General features: G+C 41.2%; 1 protein-coding gene across 1 annotated transcript in view; it reads right to left on the bottom strand.

Moving 5' to 3' along the window:
- camta1a (calmodulin binding transcription activator 1a) overlaps window positions 1-24,326 on the bottom strand; it is a 529,164-nt gene that overhangs the window by 5,854 nt on the left and 498,984 nt on the right. The window contains exons 12-22 of the mRNA XM_041800377.1: window positions 13,846-13,981; window positions 13,417-13,581; window positions 13,230-13,308; window positions 10,415-10,763; window positions 9,846-10,321; window positions 9,045-9,223; window positions 7,711-7,954; window positions 6,857-6,928; window positions 6,297-6,496; window positions 2,935-3,009; window positions 2,518-2,548 (exon numbers count right to left, since the gene is read on the bottom strand). Of these exons, the coding sequence (XP_041656311.1) occupies window positions 2,518-2,548; window positions 2,935-3,009; window positions 6,297-6,496; window positions 6,857-6,928; window positions 7,711-7,954; window positions 9,045-9,223; window positions 9,846-10,321; window positions 10,415-10,763; window positions 13,230-13,308; window positions 13,417-13,581; window positions 13,846-13,981 (2,006 nt within the window). The remainder of the gene's footprint in view (window positions 1-2,517; window positions 2,549-2,934; window positions 3,010-6,296; window positions 6,497-6,856; window positions 6,929-7,710; window positions 7,955-9,044; window positions 9,224-9,845; window positions 10,322-10,414; window positions 10,764-13,229; window positions 13,309-13,416; window positions 13,582-13,845; window positions 13,982-24,326) is intronic.

Genomic DNA, 24,326 nt, shown 5'->3' with positions numbered 1-24,326 from the left:
CACTTGCTGGCTCGATCTATCAGTGTGAAAATGGTAGATGCTACAAGTGGTGAGGGAGAACCCAGTGACAAAGTTTTTGAGATTGTGGAGGCTCCAGTGGCTTTAAAAATCTGACGAGTGGAAGCATTTTGGTTCAAGAAATGAGGAAGGAGAAACACAAAAACATCATTAAGTTAATTACATGTAATCAATGTAAAGATGCAGGTAGATGTGAGTTCGCCACGGGGAGCGCGACTACCGTGAACAGTGCAAATTGAGCACGTTATTTTTCGAAATGAGCCAAATTAGTGCTGTGTTAATGGCGTCGTTTGCTTGAGTTGAAAAGTCTGAACTCAAGCAAATCACTTGCACCGCAACGCCCAATCCGATGATGTGAAAATGGAGAAAGTTGTGGTGTCTGTCTGTGGCTACCCCTCGCTGTACGACTCCACATGCTTGTTCTACCTCCACAGGTATGAAAAGGAGCTCGCTTGGAGAAAAGTGACAGAGAAAGACAGTTTACCTGGTAAGCTGTGAAAACTTTTGTCTGTCACTTTACAGATACAGAGCAGCAGTTCTCTCAATGTAGTCGAGCTCAGCCATATTTGTTGACAACTGACTGAAATGCTGGATGTGGGAGAGGGCAGCCCTTCCCCTCTTGCATCTTTTGGGCAATTGCATACACGTGATTTAACACTCAAGTGGAGTCAGTAATTTGTGCAGATTAAAAAAAATGAAGCAAGTAAACTCCCTATATTTGCACATTCAAATAGCCGCAAATAGGCAATGTTTTACGTTTGGTGTGAACACAACAATATGCAAAGGGCCTCCTAAAATTTAAGACCTCTCAAGTAAAAATAAGACTTTTAAAAGATTTTTTATGGTCTTAAATTTTAAAAGTCCAATTAAAGACTTTTTAGACTTTGCAAGGATCCCAAGAAGCCTGTTTGCCGTGCATTGCAGTCTGTGCAAAACAGTGAACATCATTTTTTTAAGGCTTGATGAGGCTCCTGGTTATCACTTTGGGAATCACTGCTATAACGTAATAGTTATCCCTAGTTTTAGTCTATTTAGTCAAATTACAAGCATTAATCATTGCACTAAATTATCACAATCTATTCCCTTAGTAGAACTTCAAAGTTTTTCTTGTTCAGTGGTCAATGTTGGAAGAAATTCTTACTATCTGTGAGAAAAACAGGAAATGGTCATTTCCCATCTTTATAAATGCGTTGTTGACCAAAGTAAAACCCCACATGTGGGTTCACAGAGGAGACGTGTCTCAGGTGTCTGAGCAAAAAGTGGCCAACCTGCCAAGCACACCTTTACCCTGAAACATTATTTATACACTGCGTCAAGGGTTTAGCCTCACTAAGCCTTTACAGAAGGTAAATACTGCAACATTTATGTGCTGAAGAGATACAGACTGTGTCGTTTCATGCCTTGATACACTTTCCACACACACACACACAACATATGTGTGCTGTGGGTGCATGTTTGTGTTTCATCTTCTCACACTGAGCTCTCTGGAGGGTTGAATCCATTAAAGCAGGGTGTTTGAGTCCCAAAGGATGGAAGAAACTACTGTTTGTTTTCACTGTGACCTATTTGCTATCACAGTGTCCTGACCTATATCACAGCTCAGGAAGCATGTCATGAGAGGCGGCACAGCAACAGTTTTGCCTGCGTTAAAGCGTGTAACCCTGATAAACACAGTAAATAACACATGTACCATATACTGCATTATGAAAATAATAACAAATGTTGAATATTTTCCACACAGGTGTATTTTTTGTACACTATGTTCTTATTTGTTAGTGTTTTTGTTAAACCAGTGGGTATAATTCACTCAAATGTTGGACACAGACTCATTCAAAGGAAATCAGAAAGCAAAATCGCCCTCTGAGTCTGTCAAGTGGCTAAAAATGGGACACACAGCCAGTCAGACAGACAGACAACTACTTGAGAAACAGCGGTCCATAGCATGCCTAATGGTAGAGCAAGACCCATAGTTGTCACCACTTGACATGCAGCAGAAGAAAATATGATTGAAACAAAGCCTCCTGTTTTCTCAAAATGACTATCGGCACATCCACACAGAACTGAAAGAAAACAAAAACAAAAGTAATTTTCTAGGAAGAGATAGACAGAGATAAAGAGAGTCAGAGAAGTGCCTGTTAAGAGTTGCAGTGGTATCATCATTCATAAGCATTTTGTTAGTTTGAGACAGATTCTGCTCTAAAATCTGAGCTTCTCAGTCCACCTGTGGCTCCAGTCGGCAGCCTTCATGCAAGCAGGCATCAAGCAACAGTGATGGAGAAGGAGGGAGGGTGGGTGGAGGGGTGGGAGAAAGAGCGAAAAAGAAAATGAGAGAGAGAAGGCAGGGAGGAGAGAGAGCGAAGGCTGAGGGGATAATTGTATTAATAAAGAGAGGAGAAAGGGGGAGATAAGGAGGAGAGAGAGGCATACAGAATAAACTCAGAGAGAGAGAGAGAGAGAGAGAAAGAGAGGCACGAACTGAGTTGCTGAGGCTGCACTCACCCGCTTGAACAGTCTATGGTCCATCAAGGGGCTTGGCATAAACAGCAAAACAATACCAGACAGCTATTAGCACACAGTAGGCACTGTGAGGGAGGGGGGCGAGGAAAGGTGGGGGACCAAATACAGTGAGGGGTAGGGGGGGTGGAGCTTAGGTGTTGGAGACATTTCTATCCACCCAATTAGTCCAGCAAAAAATAAAATCAAACACACAACAGGAGTAAAAACAATAAGTGAGACATGGACATGAGTATGAAACTAAAGCTAGCTTTTACAGTGTCTTACTAGTTAGCTCAGCTCAATAAAACCTTTTCAGAACCCCTTCAGTAAATGTAGACTGAATCCAGTATGTAGAGTAGTGTGTGTACATATAAATGAGTGTGTTAGTATGAATGTGTTTGAGTTGATGTTGGGGTTTACCTGTGGCGGCAGCGTCGTAGGAACCTCATGATTTTCCTGGCAGCCTGATCCTGCCTCTTAGTGAGCAGACTACCTCTGTAAAACACCACAAAGACAGAACTGTTTGTAAATTTTATAAAGCAAAGCCTGGAAACTGGTTAGAAATTTTATAATGAGAGTGCGAATCAACTCTTGGAGCTGGATTCTGAAGATTTTAGCTGCAACCTCTTTTTTAAATGACTACAGTCCAAAAGTGACTTAATTTATCCCCTTTCTTTCAAAATATAAAAAAATCATGTCTGTTTTTTAAGCTGGTAGCACAAATAAGAGACTCGTCATTATCCTACTGCCTTTAGCATGACTATACATTTCTTTGGATCAAACTCGATTTAGGCCTCTTTGTTCTTCAATCTTAGAATAGGGTCAATAATATGTTGGTGGTATCTAAATAAAGCAACTGTATTCCGTTAATTCCCCTAATGTACAGAAGTGTTGTGTAATGTGGTCTATGATAAGTTACTTGAAGTTTCTGTTTCCAGAAGCAGCACCACTACCTGTGTGTGAACATACTATATATCTACGGTCACTAATTAGTGGACTCTGGTCTAGATCTGGCCCTGAGTGCTATCCAATCTGGACTCGTGCATACCGGTTATTTCCTCCTCTCTCAACCTGTGAAACAGTTTCACATTTACAGTGATCTATTTTAATCTGTGCAGCTTCTCTTGTCTTAGCATTAGCTACACATGACACTATTCAGCCAGTCAGATGCTATACTCAGACGTGGCACTGCCAGCGAGGATGGCCGGTGTTTGAGCAGCCAACTACTCCAGAGATGCACAGAGAAGATAAATCTTCATTTTTTCCTATGCGTGGTTTAAAACCAACGTTCCTCATATACTTAAATACATTAGTGATGATTAAAAGCCGTGATGTCAAACCTTACTATGAGTCAAAGCACATGTTTTGGAACAACCACGCTGACATCTGATCTGAGAAAGTGGAAATAAACAACCACAGCCAGATATGATCAATGTCACCATCATTCGCTGACCAATAATGCTTCCCTAAAGTTGTTTTGGCTTTCGGTTGGCATATAAATCTCTAAATGAACCCAGGACTGCCTGATAAAGGCCTGATTACAGCTCAGATTTTAACTTTTAACAGGATGACCAAGAGGGAAAGACAAGAGGAAAGCACATACTAATGCTGTTCTATGTTTTAACAACTTTTATTTAAAAATTGCTTTGAAAATTAATATCTAGAAAAAAAGAGGGGAAAACCAACACTTCCTCTTTTGTTTATTTTTTCTAAATTAAACTGTTAAATATGAATAATGCACTTTTTGAGAGCTGTCTGTAGAAAGCCTAGCCTTTTATGCATATGAATAGCCCATAAAGTTTCCTTTACTTGCAACAAAAAAATAATTTATTTTGATATTTTGTTGGTATTGTTAAATTATGTTGCTTTCAATGAACTAAAATTTATATTACAGGTTAGATGAAGATATATTCCAGACCTTTGCTAGAGGAGGTTTTGTCAAACTGGACCTCCAGTAACTTAAATTGACGACCCCTCCTATATTTGACAAAAATCCTGTGAATGATGTGGCCTCATTAGTCAAAAATGAACATGTCATGGGAGGGCACTGCAAAATGGTCTTCTTCAAAGTAAGTCTGTTAAATGTGCATCACTGATAGTATTGTGTGATCCATGATGATGTGAGTTTAAAAAACATTTTAATTCACCTTTCTGGGGTGATGACAAACAATCTGAGATTAATAACCAAAATGCTGCGAGCTGCAGCAACATCAGGCACTATTAAAACCATCAACCATTTCAAAAAATGTAAACTGATTCTAATCCCTTATTATGGGATACGTAGATTCAGTTAAATGGTACTTGTTGGTTATTTTTGCATAAGCGTTTTTATAAGCTTCCTGCATGGAAGCTGGAAGGAGCTCGCCATTGTTACACGATGCACAGATAAACAATATTTATGGCCACAAAAAATTACTTAACATAGTGAAAGCCTATCTGACAATAGCTTTGAATTATTGTTTCACAAGCAACCTCTGAGCAAGAGAGGACATACCGGACATTGTGCACAGAGAAAGAGGAAAACGAGACAAAACCTTATTCGATCCTCTGATGTATCTCAGTTTAACAGTGAAGTGTGAAAACAATTCTGCAACTATACATCACTTCTCTGTATTCAGCATCCTCATTGTTTTTTTTAAACCTTGAGGCATTTTATAAAAGGATTAAGTCAGGGGTGTCCAAACTTTATCCACAGAGGGACACATACAGAAATATATTGGGATTCATATTCCTCGCCATGAGGATTTTGAAGTTAGTAAGACTTATCCAATGTAAGTTAATACATGCTTAGCGATTGAGTATGCCTCAATGGCTAGTTAATAGCTGACAGGGCAAATAGTCATTTTCAGGGTTTTGGGGAGCCAATCAGTTTTGGCTTTGCCCCTGAAAAGTTACTGATGCTGCTATTTGCTGTGATAATCCATCAGGATGTTATTAATCAAGATATCTTCTTGTCAAAATGTTTGTTTACAGATTTAACATGGTAGCACTGCTTTGTGCTGAAAACAAGAAGTACAATACAGTTCAGCACAAGTGTCATGTTTTAATGTGGGCTATATTTCATTATATCTCTATAATTTGCTGCGGGCCAATAAAAAATGGGTTGTGGGCCATAGTTTGGACACCAGGCCATAGTTTGGACACCCCTGGATTAAGTGAAACAGGCAGCGGTGCAAGCATGCACGCCAATAAGTGCTTTGTCAGAACTGCAGCTTGTATATTATGGGTGGTTATACCCTTTCCGGTGAGAAAATGTTGGGAAGGTTTAAGGGTATAAAAAATTGGATAACACCCAACCCTAACAGCTTTTATACTAACCTTTTTCTTCTCATTTCCAGCCAACCACGCTACTTACCTCCTTAATTTCAGCGCTTTTTCAAAGGTTAAATCTGCCTTATACTCTGGCTGTGGTTCAAGTTTGTCAGTCAGATGTGCCATCACCAACTGACTGATAGGAACTGGTTAAGAAAGATTAATTATGGCTGGAAGTACTAATTGTATTCAGGGAGTATATGTCTGTAAACAAATATGTGATTAGGGGGTTTTAAAACCAAATTTAACTGAGCAATCTAACAAATGTACTTTCTCCATCTCTCTATCCAAACAGCTGCTTTTAACTTTGCATCTCTACCTTTTTTGTTTCCATTGTTTGACCATTAAATGATTTAATTACTCTTGTGTTTTACATCTACCACATGGCCTTCCAAATTGCCATAGTCACTGAGCCACTTTGTGACAGCATATTCCAGTAATTGGCCTCAAGTTTGTGGCCGAGTGCCTACCTCAGTTTGTGCTGCACCAGGGCAGCAGCAGCCCCGCGGTGGTGGGGTTTCAGCCTGCCAAACTCCTTGTAGCTGCGGTAGTATTGCTGAATGAGCACGGCAGCCCTTCTGCTCTGCTGGAACTTCTTCTGCTCGTGGTAGCTGCGGAATTTACTCTGGATAAGGATGGCGGCCTGCGTCATCTTCTTATAAAGTGCATACTACACCAAAGAGAATAGAAAGAAGATGTCAGGCTTTGCGGTTTATGTATAGCTCATTTGCTAAGTATGGCTACACGCTCTAGACAAGTAAAACAAGCTGGCGTTTGCCAATAAATTCAGCAGCTTGTAGTGAGAAACATTTACCTTCAAGGCTATCCATGTTAGCTTGTAAACAGAAACAAAGAAAAGCTGTGAATGATGCACTAACATATTCCTAATGTCTCAAAAACAATTTTTAATTTGTGTAGAAATGTTTCTCCCAAAAAAGACCACGACACACTCTGATTACACCAAAACATGTTCATATAATCACGATCAGACATGACCATGTCACTACTTCCATGCTTTGGTGTCTCCTACCTGTTTATATTTCTTGTAACAACGTTGAATAACAGCAGCAGCTACTTCCTGTTGCTCTCGGAGCGGCCGTCCCTGTTGGAGAGTAGAGTGGGACAGGTCAGAGGTCACAGTGCAACCTTTATTTTGCCACACAGGACATTGGTGGCTCTGTCAAGTGTCCCTGGATCTCCTGGTGACTGTGGCAAATGTCCACCGCTGGTAAACTGGGCCCAGTATGACTGTTGTCCACCTCAGCAACGGCTGGCAGACAGACATAACAAATAACAACGGCATACATCTTGTAATATGAAAACTCATTAAAAGTAGCTGTGGGGTGGAAAGCGAGTTGAGGAATGGGACAGGGCAGGGGGAAAAGACTGGGGTGTATAGAGCTAGTTAAAAACAGGCAGCAGCAGGCTCTATACAGCTAACTAAAAAAGATAAAGACACAAATAGAGAGGAGGACAACATAAGCTTAATTGTATCTAATTGGAGCAGGGATACAGGGGACAGTGCAGTCGTTCCTCTAAGCAAGGCCATGCTCTGCACAAGGCATCTTCCCATGCTGAAACCACAGGGACTTATTTGTAAATACTTTTGTTTTTTTAATAATGTGTATATGAGCACCAGAACAGAGAGTAAGACAGAATAGGAGATAGAAAATGTGAAAAATCTTGCTACGATTAAGAACAGTGTGTCCCAGACAAAAGATAATTATAAACAGAATAACAATCTCAAACTTTACTGCAAAAAGAAATAAGAGTGAACCCTTCAATGACTGTCCAAAAGATTCAAACACCAGTACTAAACTTGCAGCCTTGTAGCCGCAGGCTGCAGCGCACACAGCATTTGGGACCCGAGCGTCAGGCCTGTACCTTGTACTTGCGGAAGGCAGTTTGGACTAGACGGGCGGCTTCATACAGCTCTCTCTGCTCTGGATCTGACAGAGTCAGCTGGGCCAGGTCTCGCTCCACCTTGCTGTTGGAGGCATTGATGAACTCACTCCAGTCAGCTGGAGAGGGGAGCGTAGACCTCTCTAAAGGGCCTTCCCTCAGTGGAGATCCACCAGGACTTAGGCTGGGGTTGGATGATGGGGTCAGGGGTTCGTTATACAAGGATCTGAGGAGAGAAGATAACAGAAATTATTATTTTGATTGAACCCCTCATTTTAAACCAACAAGTAATCATGTTTCAAAATCATGAACTGAATACAAACAAAAACAAACTTGATTATGATTTTTTTGCTATAATTGAGCGGCGCATATCCTCTCTTCATCTTTTGTTACTGCATTGATTGGGAGGTCCCTGATGGCAGCATTTACAAACTGTGCCTTTAAGTACAAATATGTTTTTCATTCCTCAGTGCACCGGCAGCCAAACTCCTACAGATATTTGCTTTGCTTCACTGTGTGCTTAATTTCCATGCAAAATAAGGTCAATTACTACTGATAACAAGAAGTGTTTTTCTTTATTGTTCTAGTTATCTGTTGTAGTCATGAATTACAACTTGCAAAATTAAAACTTTCAAAATAACTCACTGCCTAAAAAGTATGTCTTTTAATAAGATCTTGTTTTTGGTTCATTGTGATAAACAGTGTTGGGGCATGATACGAACACAGCAACCAAACAGTTATCAATGTAAAAAACAGTCCATGAATCACTGAAGGCAAGCTCTTCATAAGGAGGAGGATTAGGGCCATTGAAAAAAAAAACATTTTGAGACGCACGTTGTTTCATCACTCGTGGGAAAATAGTCAAAATTCTACTTTAATCTCAGAATTCTGACTTTAAACTCTGAGTTTTTAATTTTAATCTCAGAATTCTGACTCTAAACTCAGAATTTTTAACTTAAATCTCAGAATTTTTACTTTAATCTGAGAATTCTCACTTTAATCTCAGAATTCTGACTTTAATCTCTGAATTATAAATTTTTCCTAGCAAGTGAAAAAAAAAATACACCTCAAAAAAAATTTTTTTTCATTGCCCCTAATCCTCTTCCATATCTTCAAATGCAAATGTGCTACAATGTAATATTGCAAATGCACAGAATCCTTTGCATGTATTAAGTACACAAAGAGGTTACCTTTTTGGTTGTTTCAGAGCAAAGGAAACAATGACTAACACCCGTGCAGCAGGGGGGACACACATACTGTACACACATTCATACACTGACTGTGCGATACACATATCTGCCATTCTTGCTCCTTACCGCAAGTGAATGATGCTCGGCAGCTGCTCCACATCTCCCAGGTAGTTGGCCAGCCAGTTCATGGTGTTGCTGACCCCTGTCGTGTCTAATGGTGTAGAATCTGCTGTGCTGAAGTTCTCCCTTTTGATCCTCTCTGGTGTTGCTTCTATTATGTGCTCTGCCAGTGTCATCATGTTCACCTGTTTGTTTGGAAACACAAGGAAAAATCATCAGGTATGTCAGTGTTATTTGTTTATACAGCTATATTTTCAATCAACATGACAAAGATATGATCACTGGGCTGGCTGCTCAGTCCTGTGACAAATGCTGGGCATAAATGCCAATGGAGAGGGTAATAATGGCAAAAGTGATCAGGTTGGAAGCTAAAATTTCTAATCCAGCACTTCATCTGCTGAAGGAGTAGTTAGACTGAGATAGATGACTGGAAGGATCCCTTGGCTATGAAAGCGGATCAATAGAAGAGTTTATTATGCAGTGATGGTCATCGACAGAGTGCCAGGTTGGCCTGGTATACACCGCCTACCCAGTGCAGAAGGCAGATATTAAAGAAGTGGCATGGTACTTCTCAGTTCATTTCCAAATAAATATTTATTCAAAAAGTTTTCTTTTTAGATTGATTTTTTGACTTGTGTTTTGTTACATGGGACATAATGTATTACATCGTACAATTTTAGTGGTAAAGTCTTTTAAACAACAGCAAAAGGTTTCTGCTCAACTTTTAAACCCTTCGTCTGTGTTTGTACCAGGGCCAAGTTTTCACTTTAAACTGACTGAGCATGCAGCTGTGTTTTCTATTCTCACCTGCAGGTCATCCATCTGTGTGAGACAGTCCTGGTTCTCCAGATCTTCCCGATAGGACAACAGCTCTGCATCAGCCATTTCTCTGTCTGCCATCACCAACATGCCAAGCTGCTCCCTCTGTCGTAACCGGTTCACCAGTTTCTCCTTCCCCAAGCTGCTGCTTCCACTGACCCCCAGCGTCTTCCTCCCCAGTCCGCTGCTGGAGAAGCTCTCTCTAGAACTCCATCTGGTCGTCCCTGTGCTGCCCCCTGTAGACAGGCCTTTTTCAGAGCTTAGGCCCTCTGAGGACAGGCTCTTGGGGCTAGAGGACAGCTTGTGGAGCTGTTGCTGCTCCAGGCTCAAAGGAACAGACATGGCCTTGTCGGGCCGAGTCTGGAACAGTTCTGGGTTGGGTTTGTGTTTTTTAGCCAGCGGGAGATCTCTTTGGCCCTCGCTGCTGTAGTAGTTAGAGGGTTCTGATCTCGGCCGTCTCAAATCTGCAAAACAAAATATGCAACAATCAGCATCAGATTAACCAGTTTCTCTGCACATGTTGGGTAAAAAAAGGTGTAGAAAAGAAGTCTACTGGCCTGGATTGAGGCTTGTGGTGCTCGATGTTGTTGTGGTCGTAGCAGGACCCCCCTTCTTGCCGCTGGGTGCCACTACACTGTTGTTTGCCCAGCTGACCATCCAGCTGTCTGTGGTGGGGGTGTCGGGGGCCGGAGAGAAAGACATGCGGGTTGTGGGTGGTAGAGGGGCTGGTGGCTGCTGCTCTTCTCTTTGTAGCTGCTCCAGACATTCAGCCAGTTTGGTGTGGCCACGAGAACGGGCGATGGAGAGCGGTAACCGTCCCAAAGAATCTGGGATAGCTAGTGCACGTCTGTCCCATTTGTAGAGGACGACCGCTGCCTCCAGGTGACCCAGCGCACAAGCCCACATCTGGATGGATCACAGACAGACAAGGACAAACAGGAAAGGACAAACAGAGTTAATGATGAGGCGGCTATTTTAAGACAGAAAAAGATGAAACAAACTTAAAATGGAATGGCTGAAAAGACTAAGGCTTGATCCCAATTCACCCCTTGCTCCTACCACTTAGCCCCTTGCTGTTATGTTTTGCACATCCATGTATAGGGGTAGGGCATCCTGATTCTTGTTGGAATGGAGGGGTAGGGGGGAAGTATAGGGCTACTCAGCCCTTTAAACTGAGATTTTTTGGGGGTACACACCAAACCAAGTGTTATGGAAAATCTATAAGAAGTTTTGAACACTGACAACATTGTAATAAGTAATTTAGCATCTAAAAAACATCTAAAATAATCACTTGTAGCAGAAATGTCTGGTATTTTTAATGATCACTTTTGACATTTCAGGAGCTTGAAGTGTCGTTCCATTTAACAGGGGAAAGATTTCACTGCTATCCCTTGTAATTCTGTTTCAAGGGGCAAGGGGCCACTTTTAAATGGGTAGGGGTAAAACTTAGAAATGGGACTGAGCCTGAGACTGTGAAACCAAGTGTTGAAAAATGGAGCCAAGCATAAAATGCAAAACCTGCAGTTTCTCAGATGTCTATTAAGGCTGGCTCTAAGAGCCCCATGAGTCCTTTTAACACCCATACTAAATACCCAGCTTGATAACAGGACTACCGTAAAATCCAGAGTATGAGCTGCTCCAGTATATAAGCTGCAGTCTGCTACCCAAGGGGTAGACTCTTTAAACCACTGATCACCAACTGGCGGCCCGAGGACCATATTAGGCCCCCACAAGCTTGCTGTCTGGCCCCCAGAAGATCATTAAATTCAGAGAAGGAGGAAAAGAAGATTTTAAGAGACTGTTTTGGCTTTGAATGTCTGAAGCTGTTAAATTCACCCCAAAAAACAATCAATATTAAAATAGTTTCAGAATGACTTAACTTTTGATCTGATTTTACAGAAATTCACTTGTTAGCCATTATTAGTAAAAAATAAAAATAAAAATGGTTTAAAATTGGCAATAATGGCTAGACTAAGTGGTGAGAATGGTTAGACAGTGGCAAAAATGGGGGATCAGTGTCAAAATGGCTTGTGCAATAACACAAAGGGACAAACATTTGCAGGAAATTGGTCAAAAGAGGTTAAAATGTTGCAAAAATTGGTAAAGAGGGTAAAAAGGGGGCTAAAAATATCCAAAATGGGTTAAAAGTGGCAAAAATGTTGTAAATGAGTTATGAAAAGGGATTCTTAAGTGGAAAAACAGATGGCAGTGACAGAAATGAACAAAAGAGTGTCTCAAGGGGGATAAAACATGAAGGAGAAATGGTTTAAAATGAGTTAGAGACTGGAAAAAATTAGGTTAAAGAGGCAAAAAGTGGCAAAAAATATCAAAAATGGGTTAAAGGTGGCAAAAAATACAGCAAAAATACCCTGACAAGTAGTGAAAAGGGGTTGAATAGTGGTACATAGTGGCAAAAATTGCCAGGAGAGCTGCAAAAAGGGGTTAAGGAGTGGCAAAATGGGCAAAAAGTGTCAATAATTGGTTTAAAAGTGGTAAAAATAACAAAAATGGGTTGAGAGAGGCAAAAAATGTTGCAGAAAAGGCCAAATTAAGTACTAAAAAGGGGTTAAAAAGTGTCAATACTGGTCGTAAATCACAATTAGGTAGGGCTCAGGGATTTTCAGGGGCCCTGCCCATTCTTTGGCCTGTCTCCTTGCTGCCTGCTGCATTATAGAGGATAGGGATAGATCTCAGTGGTAATGCCTAAAAAGTTCCTGCGTTTTGAAAGGAAATACTAATACATTTATATGTTAATCAGACCAAAATATTTAAATTTTTATTTTTTTTGAAAGTCCTGTCCCCGAAATATCTGTCAAGACGAAATCTGGCCCTTGAGCAGATGTACTTGATGACTCCTGCTTTAAACCATCCTCCTGTGTGTCGATTTCCAATACGTAAAGCAGAATCTATAACATGCAGTGTCTGTGCTGCTCTTTTAGAACGCTCTGTTTTCACTGTATTGAGTTTGTGCATCTTCTAGTAAAACAGTTAAACAGACTCAGAGAAGAATTGCCTATATTGACACTACATTCAAGTTTTATACAGTATGATTGAAAAGAAAGTCTATTATTCAGACAAATATGAAGTTTGATGGCATCCCCTGACTTTGTTGTCCTTTATAAAGAGAATATACCGTTCCACACCACATATGTAAAGTCTCCTGGCCTCTAGTTATGCAGTTCTGTCAAACACCAGTATTAAAAAATATCAAATTAATACATAATGACCCTAAACAATATGATTCTGCCATAAGCTTCAATCATCAAAATAAATACACAAATGAAAGTAAATGACAACATTAAAATGCATCAATCAGCACCAGCTGCCCCACAGACCACGTGAACTGGGACATGTTAGCTTAAGTTCTCTTACCAGGGGAGTGCAGGAGAAGTGATCTACGTTAAGAGGGTCCACTTCTAGCTCCAAATCAATACTATCAGCGTGCTTGGTGCTGGATGGAAGAGAGAAAATAATTAGTGTCTCATAGCTATTTACAGTGGGGCACACTACTTACAAACCAAAACCCCATTAAAGGGCATGTAGAGGATTTTGCACTCACCGCCACTTGATGAGTGTCTGGATGAGGGTGGCGTAGCCCTGGCCTGCAGCCAGGTGAAGGAGCGTCATGCCTCGGAAGGTCTTGGAGTGGATTAAATGTTTGGATTTGGCCCAGCAAGCTCTGCTCATCATCTTCTCACAGACTACCACGACACGGCTCTCGAAAGAGCTGCTGGCCTGCAGCTGGCCTGATACACACTTAGGTACACAAGAGGAGAAATCGTTAATTGTTGTTGTAATTACTTCTTAAAAACAACAAATCACTTCATTCTGCTGGTGACAGTCAGGAGGACAAATAGCATGGTGCTTGATTGGTTCTGTCACATGTACAGTAATGCACAACATATGAGCAGCATTTACCTGTGACTGACTGTTGTTGCCTCCACCTCCACCTCCTCCGCCTCCCCCTCCTCCTCCTCCTCCTCCTCCTCCACCTCCTCCTCCCCCTGTTCCTCCCCCAGCTCCGCCACTCCCTGCACCGCTCGACTGCTGGTGGCTGGCCATCTCTGCCATCCTCCTCTCCATCTGCTCCAAGCGCTCCAGGATAGACATTCTGAACTGGTTATCTGGGCAAATAGAGGGACACGGAGGGAACACGTCAGCACACGAGGAGCATCCACTGTGCAGAAAAAAATGGCTCTTTGCTATTACTTGCACAAACAACACTGTGTTCTGACAAGACAAATTATTGCACAGCAAGTTGCACCAAACACGTTGCTCTGAGTCATGGATATTTGGAGCTAAACTTCTTGAGACATACATTTTTTAAGGAACAAATTACAAGTCTATTTCTGAGACACTGCAAAGCTGATGTCAAGTTAATATCCTAGTTTTAGAAGTGACACTAAGCCCTTACAATCATTATAAATCTCCCCATTATGGGAATGAAAACAATGGCATCAATCATTAACTTCATCAAAAACAATTGGCTTTACTGAAATTACCTCCAAAGCGCCATCAATCATCCACTAATGGCTGCCATCACTAAACTCCTGCCTCCATCTCTTCTGCAGCACTCAAACACATCCCCAGCAGTCTAATACACATTGAATGATCAGCCAATGAGTGGAGGTCATGTTGAATGTGCCCACCCTTTCACAAAGGGCTGCAGACATGCTCCAAGGGGAACATACAGCTGAAGGCTCTCTCCAGCTGATTAAGTTTGTACTATTATGGCCAAGGAGTCACAGCCCGCCCCCGTTCCATGTGCCTGTATGGTAGGAGGACTAAGTAGCTGTAAGTACAGAATCAATCACGACTTACACCTCTCTGGAGTCCTTGAAAAATCCAAGGGTTTTTTCCATACATTAAGATGAATGGAGGTGTATAAGACCTCAGAGTATTACAAGCTGTTTTGTAGGCAGCTTCTGCTTTACCCTCTGACAGTTAGTGTAGTTTTAAGGGTTGTTTGTGCTCAGGTTTGAGATTTACAAGAGAATGAAAAACAGTTTTTAGTAGCTTTTGAGCAATAGAAGGTTTGTGCTGTCCCAGTATGTCTGAAACTGGCTCAGTGATTGAAACAATGAGGGAGTTGATGAAATAAATTTCATTCAAGTACACTCTTGTCATACATTTAACCATATTATTGCAAAATGGATATACAGTTTTTCTTGGCGGAGAAAGCTCTGCTCAAAAGATGCTCTCTGGGTTAGTCAAGCAGCATGCTTTGACTTTATGTGGAGCGCGTGGCTAGAAACCCCCACATGTATAGATACACTTATGACAATGTGTATTGAATACAATAACTTAGTTTAAAAGCAATAAATCTATAGTAGAATAAATCTGAATGAGGGTGCAAGAAGGTTTATGCTATAGAGGAGGAGACTGGGGTGGAGGAGGTTAAGCTCTGCCAGCAGCAGCAACATTATAGGACCGCTGTGTTGAGAGAAAGAGCTGTGATTGGCTGTGGAAGTTGGGCGTATGTCTACTGTATCCTGTATGAACTAGCACTAGGCTTAATTAAGATCAAACTAGTGTGATTAATAAAATATATGGTTGAAACATAGAACTAAGACTATAAGACTAAGATAAGGGAGGGAAGATATAAAATGTAAGAAGGGTTATTACAGGGTGCTCAGCTGGGAGAGCAGGCACCCCATGTGCAGAGGCTAAAGCTGTTCTTCTGGTTGCAGGTTTGATTCCAATTTCTGGTGCTGTTTGGTGCATGCCACTTTCAAATCTTGCAACATATTTCCTAACTCTCTAGAAGGTATGGTTATTAAATAATGAGGCTGTGCTGCTGAGGCTAACACCACGTGGTTCACAGTCACAAGAAGTGAAATATATTAAAAGCTGGGTATATATGCACAATTTCGGTAAGTTTCCAATAAGTAATGCCTTTGGTTCACTGCTAGCTACTGATTGAAGCGCACATTTTTGCTAAGGCGTAGGAAAATGATTATCTTAAAAGTTTATCAATGCATTAACTTGAAGCAGCTGAATCTTTTTTTACAATAACTGAGGTGTATGGGGACCACTACATGTCACGTGCATGTTTGTTCGAATGGCACAAAAGATTGAGTGAAGGCAGAGAGGATGTCGAAGACGATGACGGTTCTGGGCATCCATGCACATCAAAAACTTCTGAAAACATTCAACAAGTCAAACAAATCGTTCAAAATTACTGATTACTCTGTATAAGAATTATTGCAGAAATGGCCAACATTGGGAGAGAGACAGTTGGCAAATTTTGCATGACAGCTTGAACATGAAAAAAGCACCAAAGTTGTCCCAAAATTTCAGACTTCTGATCAAAAGGAAAAGTGCAAGCAAATTTGAGGAAAAAAACTGAAGGAAACCCCACATTTTTAAAACGATAAAAGTTGGATCTTTCAATATAAGCCTGAAACAAAATGGCAGTCATCACCAAGGATGAAGAAAAAGCAAGTCAAAATTCAAGGCAATGTTGATTGTTTTTTATTGACATTAAAGGGATACGTCAACATTTTGGCAAATTTGCCCATTGCCATAATCCCTATAGTCTTAGTAATAGGTTTGTTACATTTAGTTGTCAGTGCAAGCTGTTTTTAGATCGGCACGTCTGAGATGGGAGCTGCTCTGCCAACACAATGGAGTCTTACGGTAATTCCGGCTTTACCTCATCAAACTCATCAAACACACAATCCAACAACTCCAAAACGCTCTCGTGGACAAGTTGTGACCTGCACATTCTCCATGCTATGAAATAATCACAGAAAATTATGAGACAAAGTTGTTTTAGAAAAAAATGCAAAGCCGGAACTATACTCCAAACATGGCTGCTGGGCGGAGTGATTTCAAAAGCGGTAAAAGTGGTTTACTCAAGAAAGTAGTTCGGAGTATTTGCTTCATGTGTTGTAATGTTACATATGTTATTATTTCATAGCGTGGTGAATGTACAGGTCACAACTTGCCACAAGAGCGTTTTGGAGTTGTTGGATTGTGTATTTGATGAGTTTGATGAGGGAAAGCTGGAATTACCATAAGACTCCATTGTGTTGGCAGCGATGAATCAACGGTGAATCGACACAGATAGGTTCTAGAAAAACTGAAGTCCGAAGAAAGAGATCACAATTGTGGAAAAATGGTTGCTTCTCATCAAGACAATGCACCCGCTCACACTGTGCTCTCAGTAAAGCTGTTTCTGGCCCCAAAACAAATCACCTTCCCTATTCACCTGATCTAGCACTGTGTGACTTTTTCCTTAGATCAAATCTGTGCTGAAAGGAACATGTTTTGCACTGCACTGCTTTGATCAGAGGAAACCCCGAATGCAGCTTGATGTTGATGCAGAAGGAGAGTATATTGAAGGAGAGACACTGAAAAATGTTTATGTTCAGTAAAATTGTATTACAGCTGTAGCTCATTTGCCCTATTAAAAGCCAACCACCCCCTACCAACAAAAGATATTTAACAAAAAGGAAGAGTAAATACATAGGCCAGTGAGCAACGCTCCACTCAGTTATCTGCAGATTGGCCTTGACAGCCTTGAAGGTAATGCAAAGGTTGTCACAGAAATTCAGAGAAAGCCACATAATTCATCTCTTAATGAGAATAGGGCAAAGCAAGTGAGTTCAAAGGACTCTCAGATAACTTTTACAGTGAATCAGCATAAAATATAGACAAGTTGGAGCCATTTTTGAGTTAAGACAGGATATTAAATTGAGTTCCTTATACTGAGATATCCAATCACTGCAATTTAAACCTGTTGCAATGAGTTTATGTAAGATTACGAGGCATTAAATGCTCCAGAGATATGTCTCAAACCCCCTACTCCCCTATCAACACCTGTCTGTGTGAATGTGCACACTCATATAAATACATATAAATACACATAACCACACACACAAAGTATGCTGTGTGCAGACAGTGGAATGGGATGGGCAAAGGGAGCCCACTGCAGCAGGGAGTATAGAAGACTGCATTAGCATTCCCCATTTAGCCACTATGAGGCCGTTTCTGTGGCAACCTGCTGCCGAGCGGTAACTAGGCGACAGGAACATGGCTGTGTGTATGGTCTGCCTGCGTGCTATTGGCTTATTGATGAAGGGGAGGAGAAGGACTCCAGTGAAAAAAAATGAAAAAGGAAAAACGGAGCGACAAAGGCAAACAATGAAAAAATAGAGTCCATAAATCTTCTGTCCTGTGCTTTTGTGTACTCGGTCTACTCTCTTTTCACGGTGTTGACGCCGCAGGTAGGGACCTAATGACTCTAAGTGGGGAGTCTTCACAGCACGACTTGGTGACATTTGCACTTTACGGTATCTTGGCAGTCACGGCTCAGGGCTCTCTGTGGAGAGTTAATGTCACAGTCAGACATCCTATAAGCCACAGGAAAAGAGGTCAAGTAAGTGCTATCATTGAACAGAAAAACATAATGTCACTGGGTGCTAAATTACTGCTCTCAGTGACAACATGCCGCACTGTGAATAATGGACTTCGAGGACAACACTGAGGTCTCTGACTTCGATTGCCTGTCTTCACAGGCCTGCTGTCAGATCAACAGTGTTTGCAGGACCCATTTCACCTGTATCAACACTCTGACTTGTGGAAAACGGGCAAGATGAAGAATTAAATGCCCGTTCAAGGCAGAGTGCCCGTGTCAGAAGGGGAGTCAGAGGGGTGAGATAGGTCACAGCACTACAACCTGACTCCATTCCAAGCTGTGCTCCCCCTCTCCTTTTGGCTGACATGGGGGGGAGAGACAGAGACACAGTGATAGAGAGAGAGGGAGGGAGAGAGAGGGGGATAGTTAGCGGTAGGCTGACATGTCTTTGTTCAGACCCAGTGCTGCAGTGTGCTGCAGTGCAGATGATGTCATCTCCACCTGCTGCCTGCTGCTCCAAATGCGATGCACGTCCACTGCAGAGGGAGGATGGGGGGGGGAGACGAGTGGGAGGGCAGAGGGAGGAGACATGCAAGGGGAGCAGCCAAACAAAACTGTAACAACACAGTGACGTTGTAGACACCCTCCCACTTCTCTGGTTTACTCCCTTGTGACGGTGTGTGGCGGCAGACGTGGTCATTCTCACACATTTAGGGCAGACTGTGACATGCTATTTTAAAAAACATGAGCACAAAATGAGGCAGAATACTATTTATTATATTTAGAGCACTTGGATCAGAGCTGATTTGTCTATTAAAGTGTAAACATGCAGCTGTCATGACACAGATATGCCTTCTGAAGCCCCATTAGGTTTCTCCATGAAGGGTTTTCTAATATATCCCATACAAAGTAAACATAACACTTAGAGGAAAGGGAGAGGGACACTTCACATTCCTTAACAAAACATACACTAATCATGCTGCTCCTTCAAATGTCTCAAATTCTCAAGTGTCCAAATCTCATAAGATATATTGCAGTAAGAAGAAGAGTGGTAGATTGTTTCTACAGCCTGGCACATAAATTGCAGCATGCTTTTCTTTAAACAAAACATTCCTAAATACTCATCTGACTTGACTTTTCTTAGAGGTTAGGGGAAAACCTCTCACTCCCAGGACAGAAGCCTGGAGAGGATGGGAAAACACCTCACTTCTGTCCTTTTAATAGAGCAACAGTTGGCCCGGCTATAAAGGGAACACTGCGCATCAAGACTGTGGAAAAAACACCCAATTACACTCGGCTAGCAGAGGTCCTGAACTTTTATGACCTGTAACCCAAATGAGTAATTTTGTCACTTGCCGTGGGACCGGCACTCATTAGAATGAATTACTTGTTTTGCAGTAGTGAGGCACAGCGGATACAGGCTGAGGACCCTGTCCTGTATATTGATAAGAAAATGGGACCCAAGGGAAAGTCACCTCTAGATCCACAGTGGACATACTGCAGCATACAATCTACATGCTATAAGTTTGGGCTTTACTCTGCAGAGTCAGTACTCTTCCTTAGCATTTGACGGCTCATGTGTTATCAAGGCCCTTCAATGAGGTTGTGACAAAACCAACTTCTTAATATTGATGCAATGGAGTTTTGGATGCCTCAAAATCCTAGGCACCCACTATTGAGACATTTCTTTTTTAAGTAATAAAAGTGTAAGCAAACTCTTGCACGCTGTCTAGTGCATGTATACAATTCAGAAAGAGTCACATCCTCAGATCCTGTCTGTTTGTAAAAGGCATAAATGAAACTTTCCCCTCTCTATAAGACACCAAATTGTGAATCTGAATGCTCTATCTATATGACTGAAAATCTGTGGTGCTGTTTGATGCTGCACTGATTTCATTTTAAAGCATGTGGAATCAAAAGAGTAACAAAGTACTGGAAAGTTAGCCATCCTTACTTTGCAGTTGCTCTTGTTTCAAAGTCATGCATGCTGAGCAAAACAGAGCATCTAAAAGATGCACATAGAACTTAAAAAACATCGCTGCCCAGCCCCATGAGATCCGTCCCTTTATGGGTCAATGCAACAGCGCCTCATGAGACAGGCTTATGCACACAATTAGAGGAAGGAAGGACAGGGGTGTTTATTGATACCCTGTGGAGCACAACTGGAGTGAGAACAGGCTGCAGAGAGGAAGAAGACAGCAGGAGGGGATCACAGGTAGAAAAAGGCCAAGGGTGAAGAAGGATGAGAAGACAGGAGCTGGGTTATTAATAAAGTGAACTTCCAACAGAGTGTGGAGGGACGTCTTTAATCCTCACTTCTGAACCTCTGCTTGCGTTCACGCCAATCAAGTTTGGTGCCGGACCTCATTAGCTCTCCACAGACAGTCAACTTCTCACATGTAAGTCAGCAGAGAGCGCGGAGGGCAGCCTCCCTCTGGGTCTGACTGTGAGCTGACTGACAGGGGCTGGTATTTGTGACCGTGCAGGGGAAGGGGCCAGGCCATCTGGCAGCAACCCTCGCAGCTGGAACACATGGTTGACTGTTGATCAAAGACCATCTTTACTTTGACATGCTCTAATGACAGGTTGTGGCTTGCTTCTGTCTATTATTATGGTTTCATTCTTTTTGTTCTTGTTAGCTGGATGCCAACACGTGACTAAGTGTTCGAACAACAACACTGTCGATTGTACAGATATGTTTCTTCTTATAGCATCAAATCTATTTTAGGAGACGTATAAATCCATCTGCTATACGACATATTCCAGCTCAGGGTCGCGGGGGGGGTGCTGGGCAAGGTTCAACCTTGACAGGTTGTCAATCCATCACAAGGTTTACACACAACAGTCACAACAAAAACAGAATGTATTCCCATTTACACCAACGCATCACATCCTCCTGCAGTCTCTCGACTGTCACGGAAATCACAGGAAGAGAAGTCATCACAAACAAGGAGAATAATACATGTGGCCTCCAGCAAAAAATAATCAAAAAATTAATTTTAAAAGCTCCGCCAAGATCATACAGACAACCTTGATTTTTGTCATTTCAACTTTGTAAGCAGGGCTTGACATTAACACCCATCATCCTGCCCAGTGCGGGTGGATTTTGGCTTTGGCAGGTGCCATTATGGTTCTTACTAGCCACTTTGGCTGGTTGAATTAATGAGTACCACAGCCTGTGCTTCACTCTAACTGTGCTCGACTGTCAGTGCTAGTGTTTGTGATTAAGATGCTTGTTGCAATGGGGCAAATTTCCCCTGAAATGATGCCTAGTGGCTCAGTCTGTATCAGAAACAGTCAAAGACATTCCAAACATGCTTCACCCACTATCAGCAGTAAAATTCTAGCATGTCATAGCCAACCCTACGCATACAAAACATTAATTCTCATTAGAATATTGTGGCTAGTGAACATTCAGGGTGGCTAATAACTTACAAAAACTACTTGCCACAGTGTACGGTGAGGAAAAAAAGTTAATGTGGAGCCCTGGCTGTGAGATATTGCTGCTTTTTTGTTCTGCCAATGACCATGTTTTGTGCATTTGTAGGCAGATATTCTTACATCTTTGCTGGTTCAGCACAAAGCAATGAGCAAATAACATTCACACAACATCCTTTGAAGTCTTGATTTGAAGACCTATCACACAAGCTGATCCAGCCAGATTCTTGCATTACAATAAATCCTATCAAATGTATGCACATACTGCTATAGGACCATGTGGAAAATGCCATTTTTAGATGCCTTGTGTGCAGCTGGACAAATCTTCTTTGTTGCTGTATCCACCGAGAACTTACTTTCAACAGTATACAGGAGTAAAATAATCAAAAACAAAGGTCATGGTGTTTGAATGATACTGTTTTGTTCTGCTATAAAGGTGAAGCAGCTCTTAACCTGCTGGCATTTGTCCAGCTATATAGGTCAAATTGAGTACAGTCTGAATGCTGAATAGATACATTGTGTTACACTGAAGGTAAAATGCCAAGAGTGCACACCACAGGGATTTACTGTCACCCACCATCACACTAATAGAGTGATACAGTATTGGCTTTTTGTCTTGGAGAGCAGGGCGGTTGGATTATTTCTATAGATGTTCAATTGATACAGTAACGAGTGCATACCATTAGCCCCTAATTTGCATGAATTACTCTATACTGCCTGACACATCGGCTGCAGGCAGGAGTGCAAATGAGAGATGAGGGGAGAAATAATTCCAAAGATGAATCAATCTGATATGAAACAAAGTGGCCCAAGGGACAGGACGTCTCCAAGCTTTCCATTAATAGTAAGACAACTCAGTTAGGCTTTGCGCATTCTTGGGATTGTGAGCCAGTTAAGCTTTCACAAAATCTGTTCACACTGAAATCATCTTTTGGTCTTTGTCACATATTGCAGATTTATTATGGGCATTTTGCACTGTAGCAATAAATGTAAATTATAAGGGAGGACTCACCAGAAAGTGAGCTGTGGCTTAAAGCTCCTTGATCTCAATCTGAGATTTAATGTATGCTTGCTTTAAGACTATTTTTATCACTTATCCCACTTTAACTTGGTCTTCTGACAAATCACAGGGACACAAGGGCACAGCCATCCGCGGACTAGACCTGAATGTGATGAGCAAGTTAGCTAACTAGCCAGGAAAATCAAAGCAAACTTGCAAGATAACATAAAGAAGCACTTTCCATGGACTGTATTATTAATATAATGTACAAGTGGTTTTAAAAAGAGAAACATAAATGATTCCCATGTGCTTTAGAGGCAGACTAGAATCTTGGAGCATACAGATGAATCTTTCTATCATGAATATTTCAAACTATGCATGGACAGAGTTTGACGGATGCATAATCTAATGTAACACTAATGCAAACCACAAACTTAAGCACTGAAACTTAGGAAAGCCTTAACTTGACAGTCCTGCTACAACTACAAATCACACTTTCAGCTTAACAAAGTTCAAATGCATTGCATGTCTATTATTACAAATTGCATCATGCCTACTGTATTCAACCTGGATTTAAATACACTGTGAAGTAATTCAAAAAGTCAAAAAGTAATGAAAATACACCCAAAGCATTATCAAACTGTATTAGAAGTCAATAATATCAAAGCCTTTGCATGTTGGGTCATACAGCAATGGCTTTAAAAATGTAAAAAGACAGGAAGACAGCTCACTTTAAATGACTTTTTCTCTGTTTTAATGTACCTGTCTCTTTAAAACCTCTCGTCCAGCATGATAATCACCTTATGGTTTAAGTATTCCCACGGCTGCTGATGTTAGTACTACCACTTTCACTTTACTATTGTTTTTACTGCAACCTGTACAACTTAACGCTACTATACAAAGAGTTCTATATGAATAATAACTCAATATATAAATGAATGCAACTGCTTGAATTATCATTATAGATAGCTAGATACACTGCAAAATCATCTCATAGCTCTCATAGTGTTAAATGTAACACTTTTTCTGAGTTTATATAAAATTAAATTTAAGCCTAGGAAAGTGTTCATATTTAGACCCTACTGTAGTGTTAATGTTTAACAGTCAATTTTTACACGAGTGTACTTTTATCACAACACTGTATTTTTGCCTTTCATTTCAGGTGTAAATCTGAAGTATTTACAATAGTGTTGTACTCAAGACCACACTATATGAGACCAAGACTTGCCCAAGACCAGAGTGCACCCCGAACAAGACAAGATCAAGACTTTTAGGGTCGAGCCTGAGTCAAGACCGAGACAAGCCGAGACCAGGACAAGACCAAGACTACAAAAATCAATTTTAAAAACGCCATGACAAGGTTGAACAGTTAAAGTGCATTCTCTCTTTGATTTTAGTTTTGTTTTTAATAAATTTGACAGATAAAAACAAGGTGTCTGCAACTCTTTCAAAGCACTACATGCAAAAATCTCAAATCTTAACAAATATGTTCAACTAACTTCTTGTAAAAAATAATCCTTCTATGTACTTACAAGTCCAGAATTATTTTAAATATCTGAAAATGAGAGAATTATCTAGATTTGTCTGGTGAATGAGGCCTAAAGTAAGTGTCCAGAGGTAAAATCACGAGTCTGGCCAGTCTGAGACGAAACAAGCATAAAAATGCTCT

This window comes from Cheilinus undulatus, linkage group 11, assembly GCF_018320785.1.
Source record: "Cheilinus undulatus linkage group 11, ASM1832078v1, whole genome shotgun sequence".
Classification (NCBI taxonomy): Eukaryota; Metazoa; Chordata; class Actinopteri; order Labriformes; family Labridae; genus Cheilinus; species Cheilinus undulatus.
Note: the sequence above shows the minus strand (reverse complement) of the source record. Positions and strands in the feature narration are given on the sequence as shown.